Source organism: Balaenoptera acutorostrata, chromosome 8 (genome assembly GCF_949987535.1).
Source record: "Balaenoptera acutorostrata chromosome 8, mBalAcu1.1, whole genome shotgun sequence".
Taxonomy (NCBI): domain Eukaryota; kingdom Metazoa; phylum Chordata; class Mammalia; order Artiodactyla; family Balaenopteridae; genus Balaenoptera; species Balaenoptera acutorostrata.
Window position 1 is genome coordinate 61701653 of NC_080071.1, and position 22152 is coordinate 61723804.

The following is a 22152-nucleotide window of genomic DNA, read 5'->3' on the forward strand; positions in this document are numbered from 1 at the left end:
TATATTCTTGGTACAAGTCCTTTGTCAGATATATGTACTGAGAATATTTTCAGCTGGCATATGGCTTGCCTTTTCATTTTCTTAATGGTGTCTTCTGATGAATCAAAGTTTTAAATTTTGGTTAAGACCAATTATTATTTTTTTCTTTTTTTGCTTTGTGATTTTTGTGTCCTAGCTAAGAAATCTTTGTCTACCCCAAGGTTGCAAAGGTATTCTGTATTTTCTTTTAGAAGATTTTTTAGTTTTTATGTTTAGGTTAATGATCCATCTCCCATTTTATTTTATATTTTTCATTAATTCATTGGGCACCTGGTCAGTGCCAGGAACTGTTTTAGGCACTTGGTGTCCATTAGTAAACAAAAAGAAATCACTTGTGGTGGGCCCTTAGATAGGCCTTGAAATTGTGAAGCCTACAGTCTAGGGGAAATGACAGATAATAAATTAATAAATAAATTATACAGTGTGTTAGAAGGTGAGGTAGCACCATGAGGTGGGACAACAGAATAGGGTAGAAGGTAAAGGTTAGTAAGAAGGTTTGTAACTTTAAGAAAGGGTGGTAAAATTTGGCTTCATTGAGAATAAGCCCTTTAAAGAATGACCTGAAGATGTAGGAATTAGCCATTCAGCTATCTGGTGGAAGAGTGTCCTGGGTAGAGAAAACAGCCATTGCAAAGGCCTGAGATGGGAGCATGTCTGGTATGTCCCAGTAACAGCCAGGAAGCCAGTATAGTACAGGGTGACAGTGGATACGGCCACAAAGATAGGGGAGGGCAAATTGTTTAGAATCTTATAGGACATTTTTCAGATTGTAGCTCTTTGTGTGAGTGCCATGGGTTCACTATACTTAATATACATTTTAAAACAACACATATGTCTTCCTGTATATCATTTAGAGATTTCATATTATTGCTTCTTTAGATTTATCAATTCATATCTGCTCAATAGGAGTGAAAGCATTTTTTTAAAAAATTCCTGACAGATGTACTTAATATTACAATGGTTTTCTTATTTCAGAAAGATCCAGATTACCTGAAGCTGTGGTTGGACAATTTTGTTTCTAGCTATGAACAATTCTTAGATGTTGACTTTGAAAAGCTGCCTACCAGGTATGTTGAAACACTTAATTTCCTACCCTTGGGTGAGTTTGTTAATTTTTGGTACAAAAACTTCATTGATGACATTATAAGGATGGCAGTTATGTGACACACATGCTACTCCTGCATAACCCTGCTTTCATGGCAGACATTTCTGATTGATCACAGCAGTCTTTCTTGCTGATACTAGACGTGACTTCTAGAAGCCTCTTCTTTACTGTTAAGCCACTGGCAACTGGGTGTCCTGCAGTTCATTTCAATTCTGACACTACCTGGAGTTAGCGCCAGATCCCATGAGTTAAAGGCAAAGTCCTCCACAAGACTGCCCGCACTTCAGACATCATTGGCAAGTCTTGGGAGCCACCGACATTTCTGATCAACAGGCTATAAATTTGGGGGTTGTCATGACTCCCTCAGGTTCAATAATTTGTTAGATTAACTCACAGAACTCACTGAAAGTCCTATAGTTATGATTACAGTATTATTATAAAGGATACATGTAGGACAGGGCCTGGGAGGGTCTTGGATGCAGGGCTTCCATGCTCTCTCCCTTTGGAGTCAGGGCATGTTGCTCTCCCTGAACATCAGTGCGTTCAAAGAAGGAAGCTCTTTGAGCTTTGGGTGTCAGAGTTTTGTTGGGTCTTATTACTTCATTGACCATGTGATTGAACTCAGTCTCCAGATCCTCTCCCCTCCCAGAGAGTTGCGGGGGGTGAGTTATTCAGATGTGGCCAGCCCCTTTTTTGAAACTATCTAAGGGTCCACCATGCGTCACTTCATTCATTTGCATAAAATTTCTTTATTATATGACAGGCATTCTATTGTAGTTGAAACTTATACTTCTTTTCCTGGCTTTAGAGAAGGGCCTTAGAAAACATCTTGGAGGAGGTTAAGTTTTCAGATTTTTAAAAACTAGGTTTGAAAATCATAAGATGAGGGAAAAATAAACATTTTGGAGGAGGTTAAGTTTTCAGATTTTTAAAAACTAGGTTTGAAAATCATAAAATGAGGGAAAAATTAACATCTTATGGAAATGTATAAGTGAAAGTACAAATATTTTCTCCCATTCCTCTGCCTACATTTGTTTCTGCAGTCTCACTGTTCCCAGGCCCACTTCCCAGATAAAGTTCGTATTGTATCTCAAGTCATCTTGTGGACCTAGGTAAGAGAGGTTAGGTTTGCTGTGGTTCAAAGCTGGAGAAATGAGGACATACTTTTAGCCACAAAAGGAACTCCATTTATAGAGATGTGTTGAGAGAGGAGGGGAGAAATGGGTGGTGGTTGAGGATGAAAAAGTATCTGGTGAATTAAAAATCTTCAAGGGCGAAAATATTTGCAGTTTGGTGGTGGAGGTAAGCAGTGAGAGTTTAGACACAGGTGAGTTGAATCTGGAGAATCACATAGGAGCCAGATCATGAAGTGCCACAAATGTATTGCTAATGGACTTTGACTTTTTGTTATGGAAGATACAAGGCTCTACTAAAGAATTTTCTGCATAAGAGTTTCATGATCAAGTTTGTTTTTTAAAAGTCACTTTGGTGGCATTATGGAGGTTGGATTGGGAAGGGTTGAGACTGAAGGCAGGAAGGCCAGTTAAGAGGTAATTGTAATAATTCAGAGAAAAACATCATTAGAGCTTCGGACCAAGGCAGTGAACTTAAGAAACAACATGGTTATGCTCAGAAAGCACAAGTACTTCATTTATAAATACAGTTTCAGAGTTCTTCACCATTAGATTATTTGTAACAGGTTTATAAAGGTTGAAAATCAGTATTAAATCTTGAACTCAAAATAAGATTATGTATTATTGATTTCTACTCATAAAAGAGTATTCTTGTAGTTTATACTTAGGAGTGCTTTTATTTTAAAAATTTATAGCTCATTTTAAATCATGAGCCTAAGGATCTTATGGAGTCAGGATTTTGGCCTTTGAATGCTTGGGGTTTTGTAAGATGCACTTGTTATCATCCATACATTATAAATGTCTCCTTTCTTGGGAGGTCATTTCTAAAAACACTATGTAGACTTATATTGCCACTATATTTAAAGTAAGATGAAGAATCTCAAGAATGTTTTTTTACTTGTGATTTAGTTGGTTTATTTAAAATTATATTTCATATCTTTGTCAGAAAACTGAACCATGAATTTAGATTTTGCTTGTAGTAAACTTTCAATTTTTCAAGTGAATATTATGTGTAAGATGTGTAAAACTAGTCTAGTCACCTTAAAGATAAGAAACTCACAGATAATCCTCATTTAAAGTATACTGACTTTTATAGAATTTCCAAGTTAGAGAATTCATAATACAAGGCAAGGATTGCTTTTACCAGATTATAAAGCCTTGAAATTTAAGCTGGACTTTTTCCTATGTTAGAGAGAACAATTGGCAGCTGTTTACAATAGACATTGACTAGGCAAATTGAGGAGTGGAAAAGATTTCTGGAGTTTGGGAAATATCAGCAAAAGGAGCTTAGACTTATGGACAATAAAGTCCTAGAGGTGGGAAAATTCTTCTAAATTCTTAAATCCTCATCACATTAGGAACAAGGCCAAAAATTCCAACTTTGTCTATATGCCATGTCCTAAGTAAGCCCCAATTTTATAATGAGAGTCAGTTAAAAAAAAAAAAGATTGCTCTTTTAGAAGTTAATATTCTTTTCTGCCCAGTTAAATCAAAACGTGTGTAAATAGAAAATGGGACAATTAAGGACAAAAGGAACTACTCTTTTAAATAGCTAAAATGGAATATTGGGAAATCTAATGTCTTCTTGCTTGTTGATTTAACATTTTTGGAAAAGTGTGTAGGAATAGTTTCACTTAGTCTTGAAAATCAGTTATATTTAACTGTTTGTTTATTATTTTGAAGTTACTCTGGTTTTTCTAATCACCTCTTTTTAGCTCTTCAAAAAAAGTTAAATATAAAAATGAGTGTTTCTGATACCATCTATAAATAAGAGAGAATGAAAGAATCCAAAGCTGCAAGTGAAATGATGTCCAGACTAAAATGAAACGTGTATTTTTAGAACATGGTTATATAGTATTAGGCAACCTTGGTAGTATGCTTTGTGACTTGTGTTTATTTTATAAAATGCTTTATTTTATGTTGTAGGGTGGTTCAGGAAGAGGCTAATAATATTTACATATGTGTTTATGTGACTACTGCTAAGATGCTTCAGATTTCTTTGTCTGCAGTGAATGCCTTTTACTCAATGTAAAAATAGTACTAATACTTCATGTTAAGCATTATCTGAAGAAGAGACTATTATAAAGTATAATTGTCATTTAATCATGGAAACTCTTCACAGTGCTTCTTTGCTATTTGAGCGTTTTTCTTAACAGAGTTAGGGAAATAAGTATACAGTGGCTTATGAAAAGATTCTGAGGCTTTAGAGATAGTATATTTAAAATGCATTACATATTTAGAGTTCTTTACATACTTTAAAGCTGAAAATGCACATTGACTTTCTGGTTTCAGAGCCCAGTGAAATAGGGTGGATATCTGATATTACAGTTTTATAGATTAGGGAACTTCAGAGATTAAATGAAGTGCTTCATGTTACAGAGGTGGAACTTAGTATGCAGGCTTCTGACTTTGAATCTAGGGGGTTTTAATGTGAGAGGCACATGCAAGGAGCCAGTTACATCTGGTATTGGCTTTTGCCCTTAAAGAACCATATTGTCTTCTTACACAGAAACCACTTGTCACAAAATATTGATGTATTGCTTTAAAAGAGTCTTCTATTGATGCTCATGCTTGGGGTTCTACATTCACCTCTATCTTTCTCCTTTCCTTTTGCTAGTTGTCTTCTCTCCCTCTTCTGATCAGATGGCTTAGGGACCTTATAGGTAGGTGAATATTGTTTATTTAGTAAAGCAGTTAACAGATATTAAACTAGTTATAGGTACTTCATTTTTATTTGCTAGTTACCATTTCTTTTAGAAATGGTATAGACACGTTGTATTTCTAAATAGTAGAAGGTGAACTAATCTTATATTTTAAATATTTTCTTTAACAATAGCACAATTGAAAATACTAAATAGCCTTTTTCTCTCTCTCTTTTCAGTAAGCCTCCTCTGAAGTACTAACCACTCTGCTCTAATAATCTTCTAACATGTCACTATCCATTTGGTGGTACCATGCAGAGAGGAAGGCACAGAATATCTGGACTAAAAGAGCTTCTTTAGGATTTGAGCTGAAAATGTAGTTACTTTAAAGTGCCACAGATTTTCGTCCTGTATTTAAACACCTTTCTTACTTTGTTCCCCTTATGTTGTAGGGTAGATGATGTGCCTCCAGGAATATCTCTGCTTCCTGATAATATTCTGCAGGTTCTGAGGACCCAGCTTCTACAGTGTGTTCAGAAAGTGGCAGACGGGTTAGAGGAAGAACAACAAGCCTTGTCAATTTTGCTTGTCAAGTTCTTCATTATTCTTTGCAGGTATCTGGTACAAATAAACTAGTTATCTGTTTTAAATAATTATTAGCAAACTAATAATGCATTTATTGGTTATTAATGATGTATGTTGTTCATATGGAGCTCTTAAGGATGAGTGCAGCTTTTGCAATAGGCTTGTGGTTTGTTATTATATTGGAAAGCCTTTTACTATACCTACTTAGAGAGATTCAGCCAGGATAAAAAATAATTGCTTTAGAGTAAAGACAATGACAGGAGTTTTTACTTAAGAATTTATTGCACTGATATTTTCTATATGGACCTCACCAATAAACATGTACATACACATTTTTATACTGTGCATTATCATTTGTGAAATGTATTTTTCTAGTCTTTCATTTTATAATTTTACCAAAGAAAGTATAATTATTCCATAGCTTATATTTCCAGATTTATAGATGATTAGGTCTGTGGTACTTAAATTTTGGTGTGCATAAATGTCAACTGGGAAGCTTAATAGAAGTACAGAGTTTGAGCCTTACGTATGGAAGTTCTGATCCAAAAGAGCTCAGGCATTTTGAATTTTCACACATTCCATTAATCTTCATATAAGAATTTGAGAACCGTTTGGGTAAGGGGCATCACATGCCTCTTAAAAACCTGTCTTCTTTTCTTGTTCTTAGAGGAAAAGCTTTCAGTCTTTTACCATTTAGTATGATATTTGCTGTGAAATTTTTATATATATAGGTTTTATTATGTTGAGGTAGTTTCCTTCTGTTCCTAGTTTGCTGAGTGTTGTTATCAGGAATGGTTGCTGAATTTTGTCAAATGCTTTTCTGCATTAATTGAGATGATCGTCTGGGTTTTTTTCCCTTTATTCTGTTAATATGGCATATTACATTGATCAGCTTTCATATGTTTAACCATCCTTGCATTCCAGGAATAAATCCCACTTAGTCATAGTGTGTAATACTTCTAATATACTGTTGAATTCTCTTTGCTAGTATTTTGTTGAAGATCTTTGCATTAATGTTCATAAGGGATGTTGGCTTGTAGTTTTCATGTAGTCTCTTGTTTGGCTTTGGGATCAGGGTAATACTGGCCTCATATAATGAGTTAGAAAGTGTTCCTTCCTCTTCAGTTTTTGGGAAAAATTTGAGAAGGATTGGCATTAGTTCTCCTTTAAATGTTTTGTAGACTTCATGAGTGAAAACATCAGATCCAGGACTGCTTTTTTGGGAGAGTTTTGATTACTGATTCAGTTTCCTTACTAGTTGTAGGTCTATTCAGATTATTTATTTCATTATGGTTTAATCTTGGCAGATTTTGTGTTTCTAGGAATTTGTCCATTTCATCTATGTTATTCAATTTGTTGTTGTACAGTTGTTCATAGTACTCTCTAATAATCCTCTTTATTTCTGTAGTATCAGTAGTAATGTCCACACTTTCATTTTTGATGTTAGTAATCTGATTCGTCTCTCTTTTTTCTTAGTCTATCTAGCTAAAGATTTGTCAATTTTGTTGATGTCTCCAAGGAACTAATTTTTGGTTTCATTGATTTTCTCTATTTTTAAAAATTTATTTTTATCTCTGCTCTGATCATTTCCTTCTTTCTACTAGCTTTGGGTTTAGTTTGTTCTTCCTTGTCTGATTCCTTAAGTTGTAATATTAGGTAGTTGGTTTCTTGTTCTTTTTTTTGGTGTAAGCACTTATACCTATAAAATTCTCCCTTTGCACCACTTTCATTGCCTCTCATAAGTTTTGGGAAGTCATGTTTTCCTTTTCATTCATCCTGAAGTATTTTCTAATTTCACTTGTGGGTTTCTTCTTTGATCCATTGATTATTTAAAAGTATTTTGGTTAATTTCCACAGTTTTGTGAATTTTTCAGTTTTCTTTATGTTATTGATTTTTAACTTCATCCTGCTGTGGTTAGAGAACATACTTTGTATATCTGTCCTTTTAAATCTGTTGAGACTTAATTTGTGGCCTAATATAGTGTCTATCCTGTAAAATGTCCCAAGTGCACTTGAGAAGAATGTTTGTTCTGTTGTTGTTGGGTAGAGTGACCTGTATATTGTTTCTTAGAGCTATTAGATTTACTGTGTTAAGTCCTCTGTTGCTTTACTTATCTTCTATCTAGTTGTTTTATCCACTATTGTGGATGAGGTATTGAATTCTCCAGCTATTATGGAAGAACTATATATTTCTCTCTTCAATTCTGTCAGTATTTGCTTCATATGTTTTGATGGTCTGTCATTAGATACGTAAGTGTTCATAATTGTTATATCTTTTTGCTAGTATAATACCTTTGTTATATATAATATCATATATACTTTTATTACATTATATTGTACCTTTTATTTATTTTTAACATCTTTATTGGAGTATTAATTGCTATACAATGTTGCGTTATGTTTCTGCTGTATAACAAAGTAAATCAGCTATATGCATACATATATCCCCATATCCCCTCCCTCTTGCGTCTCCCTCCCACCCTCCTTATCCTACCCCTCTAGGTGGTCGCAAAGCACCGAGCTGATCTCCCTGTGCTATGAAGCTGCTTCCCACTAGCTATCTATTTTACATTTGGTAGTGTATATATGTCACTGTTACTCTCTCACTTCGTCCCAGCTTACCCTTCCCCATCCCTGTGTCCTCAAGTCCATTCTCTATGTCTGTGTCTTTATTCCTGTCCTGCCCCTAGGCTCATCAGAAACATTTTTTTTTGGATTCCATATATATGTGTTAGCATACGGTATTTGTTTTCCTCTTTCTGACTTACTTCACTCTGTATGACAGACTCTAGGTCCATCCACCTCACTACAAATAACTCAATTTCATTTTTTTTTATGGCTGACTAATATTCCATTGTTTATATGTGCCACATCTTCTTTATCCATTCATCTGTCGATGGACACTTAGGTTGCTTCCATGTCCTGGCTATTATAAATAGTGCTGCATTGAACATTGTGGTACATGACCCTTTTTGAATTATGGTTTTCTCAAGGTATATGCCCAGTAATGGGATTGCTGGGTAATATAATAGTTCTATTTTTAGTTTTGTAAGGAACCTCCATACTGATCTTCATAGTGGCTCTATCAATTTACATTCCCACCAGCAGTGCAAGACGGTTCCCTTTTCTCCACACGCTCTCCAGCATTTGTTGTTTGTAGATTTTTGGATGTTGGCCATTCTGACCGGTGTGAGGTGATACCTCATTGTAGTTTTGATTTGCATTTCTCTAATGATTAGTGATGTTGAGCATCTTTTCATGTGTTTGTTAGCAATCTGTATATCTTCTTTGGAGAAATGTCTATTTAGGTCTTCTGCCCATTTTTGGATTGGGTTGTTTTTTTGATATTGAGCTGCATGAGCTGCTTGTATATTTTGGAGATTTATCCTTTGTCATTTGCTTCGTTTGCAAATATTTTCTCCCATTCTGAGGGTCGTCTTTTTGTCTTCTTTATGGTTTCCTTTGCTGTGCAAAAGCTTTTAAGTTTCATTAGGTCCCGTTTGTTTATTTTTGTTTTTATTTCCATTTCTCTAGGAGGTGAGTCAAAAAGGATCTTGCTGTGATTTATGTCATAGAGTGTTCTGCCCATGTTTTTTCCTCTAAGAGTTCTATAATGTTTGGCCTTACATTTAGGTCTTTAATCCATTTTGAGTTTATTTTTGTATAATATGGTGTTAGGAAGTGTTCTAATTTCATTCTTTTATATGTAGCTGTCCAGTTTCCCCAGCACCACTTATTGAAGAGGCTTTCTTTTCTCCACTGTATATTCTTGCCTCCTTTATCAAAGATAAGGTGACCATATGTGCGTGGGTTTATCTCTGGGCTTTCTATCCTGTTCCATTGATCTATATTTCTGTTTTTGTGCCAGTACCATACTGTCTTGATTACTGTAGCTTTGTAGTATAGTCTGAACTCTGGGAGCCTGATTCCTCCAGCTCTGTTTTTCTTTCTCAAGATTCCTTTGGCTCTTCGGGGTCTTTTGTGTTTCCATACAAATTGTACAGTTTTTTGTTCTAGTTCTGTGAAAAATGCCATTGGAAATACTTTGAGCATCTTGAAGACAGTTATTTTGAAGTCTTTGTCTAATAGATCTTTTTCAGGGAGTTTCTGTTGATCTCTGTGTTTCTTTTGACTGGGCCATATTCCCCTATTTCTTTGTATGCCTTCTGATTTTTGTTTTTAATTGAATACTGGACATTTGAATCTAAGAGTGTGGTAACTCTGAAAATCAGATTTACCCCCTTTCCTGGGGTTTGCTGCTTTTTGTTGTTATTTTTGTTTATTTGTTTTATGTTTTGATCATTACAGACTGTCTCTGTGCTGAGGATCAACCTGAGTTGTAAACATAAGGTCTGCTCAGATCTACTCTGACCCTTTCCCTCAGCATGTGTGGTCACTCTCTAATTTTCCCCATTTATGCCGTTATTTTTGAATGTCCTAGTCTTTAACATCTGGCTCCCAAAAGGGGAAAAAACAAAAAGATGAAGGGGGAAAGGGAAATGGCCTTTAAGCCCCCTGGAAATTACTTCAGCCAGAGGGGGAGGGGCTTGTAACAAGTGGTCGGGATGTGCAACATCAGTGCCTGCCTGCCTCTTTGTCTGCACCTCTGTAATCAGAAGGAGCAATCAGTGATCAGAGCACAGATCTCCAATATGTTGAGGGCAGGGTCCTTTTTGCCCACATTGGTTTCTTCAAGCTGTTAGCAAGCTGCTCCTGGACCATGTGCACAGCTGCTTACCACATGTCTGGGGGTGGCAGATTGATAGCTGCTACTGTGCTAATAGCTGAAATTGAGCAGAATTTAGGACATTAATTGCAATTTATCATCCAGATCTTCCCATAGAAGTTGCCAGCCTTCAACAGAGACTCAAGGGTTCCAAAATAGTTACATCAAACTGATTTTGACAGTGTAACTGTTCTCTAGGTGGGGAGACAGATTCCTGGTTCTTCCCACTTGGCTATTTGCCCAGAATCCTCCACAGGGGCTTTGAATTTTACCTCTGCCTTTACTCTTTGCTTTCTCAAAGATGTCATGCCATTCAGACTTCTTACACTAAGTTCATTAATTTAGTTAATTTTTCCTGTTCCTTTAGCATTTACTGTATTTTAAGATATAAAGTATTTTTCAAGGTCACAATGTCTCAGAACACAATAGAGTATTTTGTCTTAATAGAATTTTTTTTTAATATGCCAAGAAAAAGACTGGTGATATTAGATAAGAGTACATGTTAGCATTTTACATGTCATACCTCAGTCTTATTAAAAATGGAATAAAAATGAGGGCCATATTTTAATTAAACACCAGGCACTTGTTGACACACTGCTTTAAACAAGGCATGTACTATGCCCTCTTGGAGTATGTATAGATACCCACCCTTCTCTCAAGGCTTTTTAATATAGATGAGGAGATATATTATGAGTCTAAAAGGGGAACTATAATTTCAGAAAGCAAGATGATAACTATAAAACTTCACCACATGAGTTATAAAGGCAACGATATGTACAAAAAACCAAGCTTAAAATGTACATAGGAAAATAACAAACCTGGAAAGAAATAATCCAAAATATATATAGTTGCTAACATTGGGGTTGTAAGAATATTAGTGACTTTTTCTTTTCTATTTCTACTTTGTGATATTTTCCAATTTTTTATAATAAACAAATGCTAATTGGCATGTCTTTCTTAAACGTTCTCTGTTTATAGTAGTTAAATGGTGCTTGAGGTGTGTTTTGCATTCTCAGTGGGAAAGCAGTTATATAACCATATTGATTTTAAGTTTTAATGACTGTTATTTGTATTTCATTTGCCAACATGTGTTCCGAAAACCAACCTGAATTCATGAGCATACATTTTTCTCACTATTCATATGTAATAAATATATGGCTATTCTTTTTTTTTCCTCACAGAAATCTATCTAATGTAGAAGAAATTGGGACTTGTTCGTATATCAATCATGTTATCACTATGACAACACTCTATATTCAACAAGTAGGTGTGAATTAATATATTCCTTTTTGTTGTTTTACTGAGAGTAACTAGTTTTTATTTTTAAAAATATCATAGTAAAGTTAAATGTTTTCAGAGGAGGTAATAATTGAGAAGATCATTAAAATTATCAGTGGGTACTTATATATTTCAGGCATCTTATGCATATTATCTGAAAGTAGACAAGCAATTATTAATACATTTTGCTATTTTAATTTAAAAGTTGAAGTGTTTTATAAATGGCTATTTTAAATGACACAATTTGTCATTTTATGTATTTATTATTTATTCATCAAATAACCCTCTTATTGAAAGCATCTTCTTTTTTGGAAAGACGTTTGTCTATCCATTTGAAATCCTTCCTAGGAAATATTTAAAATTTGAGAGGTTATATCCAACCCATATGATTAACTGACCCTTTACACACTCAAATGGAACTTAGGCTTATTTGAACAAAAATGAATTATTATTATTAGATGAATGAAACATGTAGTCTTTTAATGATGTTGGTCAGTATGTTATACAGCTTAACATTTTTAAGTGCATATAATTTTATGTTTAAATTCTCAGTTAAAAAGCAAAAAAAAAGAGAAGGAATTGGCAGATCAGACATCTATCGAAGAATTTGTGATCCATGCGTTGGCATTTTGTGAAAGTTTATATGACCCATATCGGAATTGGAGGCATAGAATTTCAGGGTATGTCTTATAAATCATACTGTTCATTTAAAACCTAAATATCATAATATATACAATTCTTCAAAGCAGGTCTCATTCTCTATGAAAGCAGTTGGAAAGATGTGTCTAAGACCCCATCCTTATCTCTGAGGTAGAGAACTACATTGGAGGTAATGAATTAGTGATAAACGCCACTTCTAGATAATAAATTTACCCTGAACTTATATGTTGTAATGCAATTAAATGCTAATAATCTGATGGTAAAATCTCAGAGCACAGTAGCATCAAGTAGAGTGTACATATTTTTCAAGAAACTTTTATTTTTTTTTAAAGCACATTTCATGATTTGAAAAAGAATTTTAACAGTATTTTGTGTTGTTGTTGTTGTTGTTTTAAATATTTATTTATTTATTTATTTATGGCTGTGTTGGGTCTTAGTTTCTGTGCGAGGGCTTTCCCCAGTTGTGGCAAATGGGGGCCACTCTTCATCGCGGTGCGCGGGCCTCTCACTATCGCGCCCTCTCTTGTTGCGGAGCACAGGCTCCAGACGCGCAGGCTCAGTAATTGTGGCCCACGGGCCCAGTCGCTCCACGGCATGTGGGATCCTCCCAGACCAGGACTCGAACCCGTGTCCCCTGCATTGGCAGGCAGATTCTCAACCACTGCGCCACCAGGGAAGCCCCATATTTTGTGTTTTTATTTTTAATTGTGGAGCTTGTGTCAGTGAGAAACCAGTGTTTAAAAAGAGAGACTATAATACAAGGAGATTGTTAAATAGGTATTAGAGAACTCAAAAAGCAAAAGGGGGACACTGATGTAATACAGAGGTGGTGACTTCAGGAAGCAGCTACTTCCCTGGTTCTGTGGGAACAAAGGGAAGAGATTAGAGTTATCAGAAGCTAGAAGTTTTGGAGAAGAGGTGCTGCAGTGCCTGGTCTGAGACTTCTGAGGAAAGAGTCCTAAGCCAGTGCTGCTATCACTGAGCAGCCATGAAGAGGCTGGTTCTGGTATTGCCAAAAATAAGCTGAAGAAAGAAACCAACTGTGAATGCCATAGTTAAGAACTGTTGGCCAGTAAAAACATAAGGAATAAAGGCATCAGTCCCCCTTTCACTCTTTCAACTTTCCAGGCTCCATTTAGTACCCACTATTGATGAACCCAAGAGTGAGGTAGCTGGAGAAAAGGAAATATAGTTTGTAGAATGACTGTCCCAGCATCACAAAGCAGGTGGAATGTAAGATGATGGATTTGTAGCTTAGTGACAGTGGCATAATTACCGGTACACAGCTCAAAGGGAAGAGTTTAAAAACTCATGTATCTTTCTTACCTGTGGGCAAAGAACAGGAAGAGTTGTGTTATCACCTATAATCAGATCTCTTTTTTAGGTCTCCCTAATCTGCTGTACTTTAAATCTCAAGATTTTTTCATTTTCAGTGTAACCTGACCCACTTATAAACAATTCCTACTTCCTGCAACATTTCGTTACTAGAATGTTTGATTTTTTTATAGGCTTTTCAGGATTTTTAGGGTAGGATACCCTCACTTTGAATAGCCACCATTAGATAATGGTGAAGAATTGGTAACTGAGAGAACATGTATGTACACTATGTGGTAATACTCTGTATGTTCTATATAGTAACATTTTATTGAAATAACACATCCTTTAGGTAAAGCAAGAAGCGTCTAATAGAATTAATAGGAACAAGCACTCCAGCTATTAAATATAACAATTCTATCTGCTTATTTATACATTTGCTTTCCTTTATGTGTTGAAAGTTGTTGTCTTTAGTCAGGGTTCTCCACAGAAACAAAACTAGCAGGCCGTGTGTGTGTGTGTATGTGTGTGTGTGTTTGGAAGAACTTCATTGTAAGCGATTGCCTCACATGATTATAGAGGCTGGCAAGTCCAAATCTGCGATGTGGGCTGGCAGCCTTGCCACCCAGGGAAGCCAGTGGTGCAGTTAGAGTTCGAAGGCTAGAGAGCCAGTGTTCCAGTTCCAGTCCTAGTTTAAAAGCAGTCAGGCTGGAGGCCAGAACTGATGGTGCAGATGAAGTCAGAGGGCAGTCTGCTGGAGAATTCCCCCTTGCTTGGAGATGCCAGTCTTTTTGTTCCGCTCAGACTTTCAACTGACTAGTTGAGGCACTTTCTGGAGGGCAGTTCCGTTACCCAGAGTTCGCCAATTTAACTGTTAAATCTCATCCCAAAACACCCCCCAAGTTGATACATGAAATTAACCATCACATCGTTCTAATACTTTTCTTGATTGTTTATTAATGGAAAGGTACTAGTGACCTTCTGATTACTTCCTTTTCTATTGAACTTTAATATGGCTCTTTTTCCAGTGAGAAAGTGCTTTGCATTTTTCTTGGCAAAGATTTATCCATCAGGATAAGCTGCAGTAACAAACAAGGGGTTAGAATAACAAAGGTTTACTTCTTGTTCCTGTTCTCTGTCTACCATGGTTGGCAGGGAGCCTCTACTCACCATAGTCACTCAAGATCCTAAACTGACAGAACAGCAAGCATCTAAGGCTTTGCTAGTTACCATGTGAAAGAGAAAAGAAAGCTCTGAAATGTCTCACATTGGCAGTTTTAATGCTGTCTGGTCATGACATATGACATGTCTCACTTTCATTCCGAACTCATTGGCCAAGACTAGTTACATGTCCCCATCTACCACAGTGAGACCAGAAGAAGGGAGACCAAGGTGGAAGTTAGTTCTACCCTGTGACTAAAAGGAGTAGACATGGAAATAGTTGGCAGACAGCACTGTCACTACCTTTTCCCTCTGCCTCTGTACTGCTCATAACTCTCTAAAGATTCAAAGAGAGGAGCACATAATAGTGCTGCATTTGTAGCCTTTCTACTCATTTAGCACTTTGGTTCTCAACTAATCAATGTTCCCTCTATTTTGACATTTATGCCGAGATGCCTTAAGGAAATTGTCTCTTCCTCCCACTATTGCTACTTCCCCATCCCCCACCTTAGCCTTGTCAGCAATGGCAAATCTAAGATAACGTTTTTAAGTTTTGAAACAGTGACAAAGAATTTTTATTTATAGACAGGAAGACATATAGAAGGAGGAACATAAGGAGAGGAGTCTGAAAATGATAGAAGAGAGGCTTTTAGAGGAATCCTTAAGAGCAAAATGAATTTAAAGGTGGGAGAAGGAGAGAAGATATGAAAAGGTAGACCCGAGAACAAATTAAAATGGATTACATAAAATTGGTAATTGAAAACAAAAACAAATTTTTTTTTTCATTTATTTATTTTATTTATTTTATTTTTGGCTGTGTTGGGTCTTCGTTGCTGTGCCCGGGCTTTCTCTAGTTGCGGCGAGCGGGGGCTACTTTTTGTTGCGGTGCGTGAGCTTCTCATTGTGGTGGCTTCTCTTGTTGCGGAGCACAGGCTCTAGGCATGCGGGCTTCAGTAGTTGAGTAGTTGTGGCGCACAGGCTTAGTTGCTCAGAGGCATATGGGATCTTCCTGGACCAGGGCTCGAACCCGTGTCCCCTGCATTGGCAGGCAGATTCTTAACCACTGCGCCACCAGGAAAGCCCCAAAAACAAGTTTTGAGAGCCAAAAACAAGAAGACATTTAAACATTATAACATGATACAGAAAGAGAGTTATAGTGTAAGATGACAACAAGAAGGAGAACAAAGAGTAGATGATCAGTGGTGGCATTTCATGAGTGCAGTATATATATACCAGAAATTATGCTAGAAGCTGTCCATGTATTATTTTTAATAGGCATAACAATTTTGCCAGGAATAGTATGAACTAATTCTGAGGTAAATGGTAAAAGCAGAGAGTGAGACTTGGTTTTCTTTGACTTTGATAGAAAAATGAAACATAGTGGAGATAAATCGTGTACTTAGGAGAAATCTATATAGCTCGTGGAAGACCTGTACAGGGGGACTATAGCAATAACTTAGACTTTATATATTAATCTGATTCTGAAGTTAAATGGAAATTTGGAATGTGTATATTTTCTTATTGTTTGTGCTTGTTGCTTACCAATACAGCTAAAACACATTAGAACAGATTTAATTAAAATTAACATAATTATATTTCTTATTTGATGAAATATATGGATGTTTTTCATATCTTCATGTGTAATTTGATTTAATTAATAGATTTGATTAATCTGTTAGGCCAATTTTGATTTTATTTGTAGAATCCATCATATTTAGAAAGATTTCTCCAAATGGAACTAAAATAAGTATAGGGAAAGAAATCTTTCCTGAAAATGACTTATTCATTCAAGCATTTATTTAAAAATATATTTATTGGGACTTCCCTGGTGGTCCAGTGGTTAAGACTCCATGCTTCCATTGCAGGGGACATGGGTTCGATCCCTGGTCAGGGAACGAAGATCCCGCATGCCTCATGGCAGCCAAAAAACAAAAACAAACAATATATTTATTGACTTCCTACTTTGTTCCCAGTGTAAGTTCAGTTCATTGTCTGCCCACAGACTAAAATATTTTTTAAAAACATTATTTCACCAATTTTTTCTTTTTTCTTTTTTTTTTTTTTTTTTGGCTGCGTTGGGTCGGCACGTGAGATCTTCATTGAAGCATGCGGGATCTTTCATTGCGGCATGCAGGCTTCTCTCTAGTTGTGGCGCGCAGGCTCCAGGGCGGGTGGGCTCTGTAGTTGTGGTGTGTGGATTCCAGAGTGTGTGGGCTCTGTGGTTTGCGGCACATGGGCTCTAGTTGAGGCTCGCAAGCTCAATAGTTGTGGTGCACGGGCTTAGTTGCCCTGTGGCATGTGGGATCTTAGTTCCCTGGCCAGGGATTGAACCTGCATCCCCTGTGTTGTAAGGCAGATTCTTTACCACTGGACCACCAGGGAAGTCCCGAGAAAAATAATTTACATTAAGTTATGCCTTCGGGCTCCTACTGGCCAAATCTGGGACAATATATATGCAAAAATAATTAATTAAAGAATTATAAACCATGGGGGGAAAAAAGGAATTCATGAGTGCATACCAGTGATTGATAAAGATTGAGAGAGAGAGAGAGACAGAGGGAAAGAGAGATAGGGGAGAAGAGAGGGCTTTTGCTTACATTAGAAGGTCAAATGCCAATTAGTATTGTACAGGGGCTGCTGGTGTTGGGAAAAAAATCAGCATTTTACACACATCATAGGAAAGATATGGATCAGGATGCTAAGTCTAGGGGCAGGTTTTGATAAGGAACATGGCTTTTGCATGGTTTTAAAATGTTTCTCCACAGATTACTTATTTGTTGCAAAGGAAAAATTAGTAGTTATTTTGTACAGTACTGGGTAGTACATTGACTGGATGATCAAAATTAACATCATCATTGAGAAGCAGGTGGACATCCTGTGCCTACAGCTGTGATACTCTAAGAAGGACCCATCATTGCTTGCATAATATTCCAGCCAAGAATGCATAATCTGAATCTTAAGTGTATGGAAACATCAAGCAAACTCCAAATGAACAACATTTTAATGAATAAAAGGAGGGGTTAGGAGACAGTATTCTTTAAAAGTGTCATAAAGAAAGGCTGTGGAAATGTTTCAGATTAAAGGATGCTGAAGAGATGTGACAGCCAAATGCAATACCTGACCCTGGACAGGAAACTGTACTTAAGGGTGGGAAGGTGGGAATGCTATAGGACATGATTAGGTCAGTTGACATACTGGATTATGAATGGTAGATTAGATAAATGTATTACATTAATGTTAAGCGTATTGAAATTTATAACTGTACTGCAGTATTATGTAAGACAGTATCCCTATTCCTAGGAATTATCCACTAAAATATTTAGAGGTAAAAGGCTATATTCATAATTTTCCCTTAAATGTTCTGAAAAATATTATAGGTCTGAATATGTGTATATATAAATACATATCTCATATATAGATATATGTGCATATATATTTTTTTCAGGGGGAGTGAGAAAATTATAAAGCATTTAGGATAAAGTTTTAACAATGAACTTGGGTAGACTATACTTGAAGTTTTTTGCACTATTTTTATTCTTGCAGCTTTTGCAAGAGCTTGAACTTATTTCCAGATAAAAAGTTGAAAAATTAAGAAAAGTAGTTATGTTCTAGGTATGATGGGAACACACACACACACACACACAAAGGCACAGAAAAATTGACCAGGGGACATAAACTTAGAAAACTGAGATGCAAGCAAACATTTTGCATCCCTCTCAGCAACCTGTTGATATGTATTGGCGTCAACTAGGTGCTAAACGCTTGGCCCAAATATCAGCTAATAATGGAGCAACCAAATATACTGTGTTCTAAAAATGGTACATTATTAGCTGTTTTGTCTTATCCTATTGAAAACATGCACTGCAAACTACTTATGCTTTAATATTTGTGTTATGTATAATAGTTTTCACCTCTTTAATTTAGCTTATTAAATTTTAGCACAATTATAATGGAAATTATTTATGTTCATATGTTACATCTAATACAGAGCCTTTAGAATGAGTCATTAATCACAAATTGCAGGAGTACATTTTCATTATGTTAATCAAATGAGAAGCTTTATTTTTGTTTGTAGCACAGGATTTTTGAATAGGATATATCCAATATATTAGTTAATATCATAATTTATAATAAATGTGCAAAATGTAAATAATCGCGTGGAAAAACCTAACTGAAAGCTAAACCAGATTTCATCCTTTTAAAATTAATTTTTCTACAACATGACTAATTTTTTTAAGGCATGACTCAGTTTTTTATTTGAAACTCTAGTAATATTTGTATTGTTGGAAACACATAAAAAATTTTGATAATGATCTTAAATAGGAAGATCCAATAATGTTCTAAGATGTTATATTTGAAATTAAAATAAATACAGAATTATGATAATTCTTAAGCCCTCTACACAATGGAAATAGGCACAGATTTGGAAAGCAGTACAGTGGCAAATGGTATCTGATATGATTTCTAGTGAATCTGGATATTAGATCTGGATCTTAGAACTCTTTAGTGTGTCAGTACTAAGTCCAGCTGTGCCTATCCTGTTCGGCTTATTCCGTGATCAATTGGCTTTTCTTTCTGTATAATTATAAGGAACAATTGTAATAATTATAAAGAAAATAATTTCAGTACCTTAATTGAATATTGTTCAAATTGTTGAGAAGAAGGCATCTTAATCCAGTACTTTATCAGTAGATCGTATTTAAATGTATGGAATTTCTATGTGGCTGTTCTCCAAATATTTTCCATTTTTGTTGGCTCTAACAGTGTGTTGTTTTTTTTTTTTAAGATTTAACAAAGTTTATTAAATCACTTGCTCTCTGTAAAGGCATGATTTTACTACTTTTTTTAGTGAGAGCAAAAAGATTTTGGAGCGTATTTATACATTAATTAATTAATTAATTAATTGAATTTTTTTTTTTTTTAAAGAGTAGCTTTTTTTTTTTTTTTTTAATTTTATAGCTACTTTATTTATTTATTTATTTATTTTTGGCTGTGTTGGGTCTTCGGTTCGTGCGAGGGCTTTCTCTAGTTGCGGCAAGTGGGGGCCACTCTTCATCGCGGTGTGGGGACCGCTCTTCATCGCGGTGCGCGGGCCTTTCACTATTGCGGCCCCTCCCGTTGCGGGGCACAGGCTCCAGACGCGCAGGCTCAGTAGTTGTGGCTCACGGGCCCAGCTGCTCCGTGGCATGTGGGATTTTCCCAGACCAGGGCTCGAACCCGTGTCCCCTGCATTAGCAGGCAGATTCTCAACCACTGCGCCACCAGGGAAGCCCTTAATTGAATTTTTGAATTTTATTTTATTTTTTTATACAGCAGGGTCTTATTAGTTATCCATTTTATACATATTAGTGTATACATGTCAATCCCAGTCTCCCAGTTCATCCCACCACCACTACCCGCCCCGCGACTTCCCCACCTTGGTGTCCATAGGTTTGTTCTCTACACCTGTGTCTCTATTTCTGCATTGCAAACCGGTTCACCTGTACCATTTTTCTAGGTTTCTAACAGTGTTAAGAGCTTGTTTAGGGGACGGAAAAAAGTGTGGTTTTTTTTTTGTTTGTTTTTTTTTTTTGATTTTCAACAGTCCATCAGTTGCTGATATGTCATTGTAACAGTAACCTTTATTCCCTAAGCCCCACACCCACCATGCCCATCTAAAAGATTCATTTTGTGTTGAATTGAAATGTTCTTTGTAAATGCACATGCTGTTTGTGTTGGCCTTACTGAAGTCTGTAGAAATATTTCAGCCATCAAAATTACTGAAATTGTGATTAAAAACAAAAATAATCCCAGCCCTCTGGATCTGTATCCTTCAGGTGGAAGAAGCCAGTGGTATGGAGTCTTTGTGTCCAGATAAAATTTCAGAAAGTGGCACAGAGTAGCTTGATTTCTGATGAATTTCAGTTGCACTGTAGGAATAAGCTACTACCTTATGTATCAAATTAGCAGTACTACTGAACTAGTTCTTTTACATTTTGGAAATTTTAAATGGCTATTTCCTTTTTCTATTTCCAGTTGTTAGGAAACTTAATGTGACTGCTACGTTTTACCGTTAATTGTTTTAAATTTTTTGTGTAATTCGAAAGAAGAAATCCTTTCAGTTGGCGAGCATTTAAATTAGAGGCTAGACTTCCTTTTCAAGATTATGCCAATCCTGGTGATGTATTATTCAGTACACAAATCAAAAGTAAAATATTAAATTTATTTTATAATTGTTTTTGTAATTGTGCCTTCTCTACTTGCCCATGTTGTAATTTGGTATTAACTTCTTTTTAACGATAGACGAATCCTTAGTACTGTGGAAAAGAGCAGACAGAAATATAAACCAGCTTCTCTCACAGTGGAGTTTGTCCCTTTCTTTTATCGTAAGTAACAGCTCTAATTTCTCTTGCTTTGATTCTGATGTTACTTTGATTGTTCCTTATTCTTATTCTGATTCTGACCTTGATTCAGCTTTGTGTATTTATAAGATAAAGATTCTAAGAAACTATTACTGGAGTACTTGATTCATGTTTAGTTGTGATTATTCTTCTTGGTCTTACTTAATTCATTGTTCTCAAAGTGTTTTTCTTTTGAGAAGAGCTGAATGTTTTAATGACGGTATTATATTTTAAAACTTAAGAATTTTTACTGAAAATAAACTTGAGAGAATTGGTCCCTGTTTGTATGACCTATATGGACTCTAGCTTTCTTTAAAAAATGATTTTGCCATATTTTAAGAATGTAGAAAATTTTGCAGAATATAAAAGGAACACCTTGTGTTTCCCACTCACATTGGTCAGATCTTAACGTTTTGCCATTTTGCCATATTTGCTTTAATTCTCTCACTCTTTTTTTTTTTTTTTCCTAAGAAATAAAGTAAGACAAATAGTCCCTGGAAGGGCAGTTGGTCCTGTCCAAAATATGTATGACATTTGGTCCACGCCAAAAGATCCTTGATATTTGGTCCTGTCCAAAATGTCCATAAGACATTTGGCTATGCCAAAAGGTCCTTGAAATTTGCTCCTATCCAAATGAACATATTTGGTTCATGCCACATGGTTTTGGGTAGGACCAAATGTCAAGGGCTTTTTGGCATGGACCAAGTATCTTATGGACATTTTGGACAGGACCAAATGTCTGCTAACCAAATAGTCCTTTGTTTGATTGCTTGGTGAAGATGATTGCAGTGCCCACTTTGCTTAACCACCAGTAGTGATACTGCCTTCAGCTAGATAATCAAACTCACATGTCCACAGTAGGAAACCCAGTGTGCCAGTGGAACAGTGTAGGTGTTTCTTTTCAGGAGGAGATCTCAGAGCATTCCAAGGGCTTTTCTTGGGTTTTCTAAGTGAGGGTATGAAACCAAATTGGTGGGTGTGTGAGCCACTCTGGCTTTGAAGTACAGTATCCCATAGAAGGCATGTATAGCTTATAGTAACCCATGAATGTAACTTCCACATCCTGGGAAGGGAAATGCCTAAATTACAAGTTGCAGTCAGGGAAGCCCAAGGTTATTTTATAGTTATC

At 36.0% G+C, this 22152-nt stretch overlaps 1 protein-coding gene across 4 annotated transcripts in view; it reads left to right on the forward strand.

Moving 5' to 3' along the window:
* Nucleotides 1-22152, forward strand: part of NBEAL1 (neurobeachin like 1) — a 184373-nt gene that overhangs the window by 19291 nt on the left and 142930 nt on the right. For all 4 annotated transcript variants that reach the window (XM_057551127.1, XM_057551126.1, XM_057551128.1 and 1 more), the window contains exons 3-7: nucleotides 1015-1106; nucleotides 5372-5533; nucleotides 11412-11493; nucleotides 12061-12188; nucleotides 20926-21008. In XM_057551127.1, the coding sequence (XP_057407110.1) occupies nucleotides 1015-1106; nucleotides 5372-5533; nucleotides 11412-11493; nucleotides 12061-12188; nucleotides 20926-21008 (547 nt within the window). The remainder of the gene's footprint in view (nucleotides 1-1014; nucleotides 1107-5371; nucleotides 5534-11411; nucleotides 11494-12060; nucleotides 12189-20925; nucleotides 21009-22152) is intronic.